The 6,000-nt window shown below is 32.4% G+C and overlaps 1 protein-coding gene across 1 annotated transcript; it reads right to left on the bottom strand.

Moving 5' to 3' along the window:
* Positions 1-1,055: 1,055 nt before the first annotated feature.
* LOC120596689 (olfactory receptor 4A47-like) lies at positions 1,056-1,970 on the bottom strand. The gene has a single exon (XM_039855164.1). The coding sequence runs from the start codon at positions 1,968-1,970 to the stop codon at positions 1,056-1,058; it is 915 nt and encodes a 304-aa protein (XP_039711098.1).
* Positions 1,971-6,000: the final 4,030 nt, after the last annotated feature.

Below are 6,000 nucleotides of genomic sequence, written 5' to 3'. Positions count from 1 at the left end.
TTCATACAAAGAATTTTATGAATGAGGTCTCTGTCTAATAAAAAGATATATTCTAACCTCTTTGTTACCTAATAATTTGCATTCCATTAATAAAAGAGTGAAGAATAGGATATATTGTCAGCATCTTTTGTAACAGTGTTATCACCCAAAATATCTGGTGCAAGTTCTGCATTGCCTACAAAGCTCGCAGATTATGGATTACTCTAATTTTATATATATGACACAGAGAAGGCTATGAAATATTATAAGCTAAAGTGGAGATGGGATGTCATCAAGGGAATTATCAGATATTCATAGCTACCTTGAAAAATTAATCGATCTTCGTGATGAAAACATACCACCAGACAAAGTTGATCCAACCACGAAAATACATAAGATTTAGTTATTTTCTGCATATCTGAACTGTTCATATTAGTTTTATATAACTAGATTCCTCATATTAATATTAGAACACTGAAGCATTATTCACCTTCAATCTTAACAAGCTAAGTAACATGAAAAAAATTATATACTTAAAGCATTTTGCAGATACAAAAATAAGATATATACTTGAAATATTAATATGGACTATCTTTGTGTGAAAAAAAGTAAACCAAGATTTTACATCATGTTTCTTTTTTTTATTTTCTGAAATCTGTAATGAGCACTGTTAATTCTGAACAAGACTACATTATTTAAGAAAGAAACATGAGAAAATTTTCCATTAACTGAAAGCAATTTATAGTATTAACTATTGCAAACTCATCATATAGAACATAAATTATATTCTCAACAGAGACCTTTTATAGATAAAACCTGAACATGTATTTTTATGGAAGCTATAAATATATTAAAAGTATTTTTAAACAAAAAATATATCTATTGAAACAGGAAATTTTAAAAATTTTAAAATTATATTTTGATCCTTAGAAATAGTAACATAATAAATGTTTTTTATCATGCCCAAGTTATTAAAACTGAGAAGAAATTTATTACAGTTAAATAATCACACAAAGTTTTCATGGGAGCTTTCAATTTTTCTTTGAAAATAGGTGATACATTTCTCTGCTGCCTCATTATATTTTTCTGGTCCAGAACTTTTTCATGGCACTTTTCATCTCTCCATTTCTCAGAGAATAGATTAAGGGGTTCAACATAGGGGTGATAATGGTGTAAAATACAGTCAAAGATTTATCAATAGGTAAGGTATAAGCGGGTCTCACATACATAAAAATACAAGGGACAAAGAAAAGGACCACCACAGTGATGTGAGAGCTACAGGTGGATAAGGCTTTGCGTCTCCCTTCCTGACTGAGGTTCTTAAGAGAGTGCAGAATGACCCCATAGGAGATGATTAACAGCACAAAGATAACCACGCAGAAGGCCCCGTCATTGGCAACCACGCTGAGGCCAATAATGTAGGTGTCAGTGCAGGCAAGTTTCAATAAGGGGTACATGTCACAGATGAAGTGATCAATGACATTGGGGCCACAGAACGGAAGGTTGTAAACAAAGAGAAGATGAAGTACAGCATGCAAAAAACCTCCAACCCAAGCAAACAGCAGCAGCACAATACACACTCGTTGATTCATGATCGTCAAATAATGCAAGGGTTTACAGATGGCTACATAGCGGTCATAGGCCATGACCACCAGGAGTAAAACCTCTACACCACCAAAGAAGTGTCCAATAAAAAGTTGGCTCATGCAAGCTTGAAAAGAAATGGTTTTCTTCTCATAGAGTATGATTATAATCATATTTGGGGTGACCGTAGTAGAATAAACTGCATCCATAAATGATAAGTAACCAAGAAAGAAGTACATAGGGGCATCGAGGGTTGGGCTGACCACAATGGTCACGATGATGAGTAGGTTGCCCACCATTGTCACAATGTAAATGAATAAGAACAGGACAAATAATATTTTCTGACCATGAAGGCTCTGAGAGAGCCCCAAGAGGACAAACTCAGTCACATTGTTCCTTTGTTCCATAGGTCTTTCGGTATCTCTAATTTCAGAGTTCAGGACAAATTACCTGTAAATATGATCATTCCTAGTGACTTCCTGAAATCTTTAATTAATTTTTAATTGTTCAACAAATAGGCATTATGATTTGTTAGGCTGCATAACTTTCAGGAATTATAAGAAGACAAGGCTGATTAAAACATGGTCCCTAACTTCAAATCTCTTACAGACTAGTGGGGAGACTTGTCATTAGAGACATAAGTGGGAAAAGGACACATTGTGAAATAAATGTGTTGCCACAAGTAGCCGTCCGTCTGGAAGCTAATTAAATTGTACATATAACTACCACCTTATACAAAGATGAAAACTGATTAAAGTTTTATTGAAAAAGTAAAGCAAGGTTTACTTTATCTTTACATTCTAGTTAATAAAGAAATGACTTTCTGCATTATAAGGCTGGGAGAATCTCCTTAAAAAATCACTGAAATCCCAAATACACAATGTCAAAGGTTTTTAAGGATTTAGGAATAGATGCCATAAAGTCAATTGACAAAAGTAGTTTTGGAAAAAGATGTACATTTTAGAGGACATACACACAGTTGATATCTAAATTAGACAGAAAGGCCTAATTAATTAACAACTCAAAGTCAGATAAACCAATAGCAAAGTGGGTTAATCATATAAACAAGCAATTAAAGGAAGAATACATCTAAATGGTCATTAAAATATGACAAATTACAGAAACTCACCCGTAAATGGAAATGGAAATGACAGTTTGCTTGCTACAGTGTTAATGTGGATTTTTGAAAGTCACTCGATCAAGTTTTACAGATGTTACATCATTCTCTAATTTTTAACAGATTAACAAAGTATGCTTACAGAATATATTGTGAACACATCGAGAGATTCAGAAAAATTTGTCCATTAAAATATTCCCAAATACCTACACTTGAAGTTAGTTTCCAAGAATATTGATGTTAGAAAAGATAAATTGATTCTGGACCTTTATAATATGAAAGTATCAAAGAGTACTACAGAATTGAATTAATTCCTACATATTTTAGAAATCACAAAAATATATGCTCGATTATGAGAATCGCTTTAGAGAACTTTTAAAAGTATTAGAATTTTCAAAACACCATTCAATGTACTCTTTATAAATGTAAAGCCCAGTTCTGAATTTTATGTATCCATGCACTTCCTGAGTTACCTGCACAACGACAGAGCCATTCAATCCACGTTCTGGGCCGTGGTGCCTTCTCCCTTGCCCTTCCTGCACTACTGTCATCCCTGTGGACACAGAGAACACAACAGCATGAGTACCATCACAGGACTTCAAACTGTTTCCACGTTTCATCTTAGCCCTTCTAAAAACTATTACCCTTCAAATGGTTGGGATTTTCAAAATGAATACGCATGTATCATAATACCTACCTAAGAGTATGGATACTACATAGACATTTACTTGCTTTGCAAAGTTTTTTAGAAATTATTTTTCAATTCAGATGCTAAAATAATGATTTTAGGCAGATCACGGTATACTACAAAAGATTCTACACTAAAAATCTGGAAATATTGTTTAATTTGGATCAGCCATTTGGGAAAATCACATCCCAACTCATATTCTTATTAGAAAGGTTATAATCATTCTAACGTATGCGCTTCTGAATTATTGTCATCGAAACTTTTATCCTAAATGACATGCTAACATTTTTGCTAGTAGACCATCTTTATATTAATTGGATGGATCAGCAAGTGTTAAAGATTACTTGATTATTAATCAATTGATTAAACCAGCTACTTTGTTCATATTGTTATTTCTTGGTTATCTGGGTCTGTGAGGAATCCAAGACATTCATTCTCATAGAGGAAAATAAATCACCTGCTGCTCGTTTTTTAGATATGGCCTGGGGCCAATTTTACATGTAACGTGTGCAACTTTGTTTTAAAAGAATTATTTTAAATGTGTTTTGTTTCAGAATCAACATTTGTAGCCCATTATTTGGGAAGAGCTGGATATTATTCTAGAAGACTTGTGCTTCTAGGCAAGCCGATTTGTACTCTAGCATCAGTGGAAGAATAAAAGGATATTCTTTTAAATTAATATATTTAATATAAACTGAGAGATAACTGAGAAGAGGCAGATAGAAACCAGTAAAGAATATAAGCTAAATGGAATATGTTTTGAAATTGGTAACAGTTTGATTTGAGGAATCTGAATGAGTTGGGAGTAGAGGAATTTCAGATTTACTGAGCTGCAAATGTGGAGGGGAACTGGAGCATAACTCAGCATCGGTACCAAGACTTGCCTCTCAGAATTTTTATACTTCCATGTCTAAAAGAAGTAAGAAAATCTAGTTCTGAACTTTAGGATATATCGAAAGGAGAGAGGAAATACCTAAAGGCATTCCATCTTCAGGGCTTCTCGAATTTCATTGCAGGTATACATAATTAAATATTTTCCCTCATAATTAGGAAGCTATGTCTGTATTTGTAAAATAAGTAATCACAATTCACAGGAATTATCTGAGCTCAGTAGGATGTTCTAACGCCTTGTCCTCTTGAGTACTTACAACACTTGTTTATAGCTGTGCTTCCTCTGTCAACTGTTGGGATAGTAAACATATCTTCTTAATAACTGTAGCTCCAGAATCTATGATTGCCCCTTGTGCATTTTAAGTGATCAATAAATATTTGACTAAAAGATGTTCTTTTTAACTTCATTATTACTTTAAGCTACTGAAAACTATTAATTGGACTCAGAATCATACAAAATTTTATACTTTATCAATATCGTATTTATTAAAATATACATATTTACTTTAATCATTTGAAAATTCTTCAAATCTCTAACATATTCAATGAAAACAAATAAATCACTAAAATAGTCAACAATGTCAAACCGTGATAACTAACCCATAACAACAAAACTAGGTATAACTTAAGTAGATCTACATTATGCCAAATTCAACAACATAAAACAGAAAAATAAACCACTAACATGGTACACAAGGTGTAAAATACAGGGAAACACTGTCAATAAGAAAGATATTAAATATTATAGACCAAAACTTTGAGTTTCGATTCAGATCATTTTAAAACATAGGATCACAATCCATGACTCAATATGGTCCTATTTAACTATCTGTATAGTAAAACCAGTTTCCCATGTAAGCAATAGATTTTTTAAAGTCATTAAGCAGTGACCATAAAAATGATGAAACAAAAATTTTAAGGTCTTAATAAACATCTAATCAACTCATCCGATTTTTTATAAATGAAGAAAGATTGACTAGGACATTGTCATATACAATTATAGAAGGTGAGTCTTCTTTACCATTAGCATTATTGCATGAAAATGTCCTTGGCTGTCTTACTCCACATCTCATTATCCACTTTGAAATTTATTATTAAAACTAATCGGAGAAATCTTTTTTATATAAATTAAGAGATCAGTTGGGTGCATAATGTGATGTGTTTAGTTTCTTTCACAATACTTTTAAGACCCTAAAGATAAGAAAACATCCATGCGATTAACTCAGACATAGATGTTGACATTTTCTTTAAGATTCCGTAGCTCTAATATCTGACAACGTTCATGAACTCTATGTCCACAGACACTAAAATTCACTTTCTAAGAAGGTATAAATAAGTACATGTCGATGAATCTAATAACTAAATTTCTCTGAACTTTTGTTTCCACATTATAAGTTTTGAGTTTCCCTTTGTAATAAGGAGCTATTAATTTAAATCTCAAAATGTTATTTGGGGTATATACTAAAAGGTAAGAACCAAACATGGAACAGATATTTATATACAAATGTTCATTGCAAAATGACTCACAAAAAACAAAAAGTGCACAAGCCAAATATCCTTCAAATACTGAATATATAAACACATTGTAGTATGTGCAGACAACGGAATATGATTCAGACTTAAAAAGGAAATTCTGAGACATGTTACAACATAGATGAGCCTCGAAGACATTATGCAAAATGTAGTAAGCCAGACAAAAGGGGCAAATATTTTATGATCTCCCTTTCTCAAATACCTAGAA

This window comes from Pteropus medius, unplaced genomic scaffold (assembly GCF_902729225.1).
Source record: "Pteropus medius unplaced genomic scaffold, Ma_sr-lr_union100, whole genome shotgun sequence".
NCBI lineage: Eukaryota > Metazoa > Chordata > Mammalia > Chiroptera > Pteropodidae > Pteropus > Pteropus medius.
This window is presented reverse-complemented; position numbering and strand designations above follow the sequence as displayed.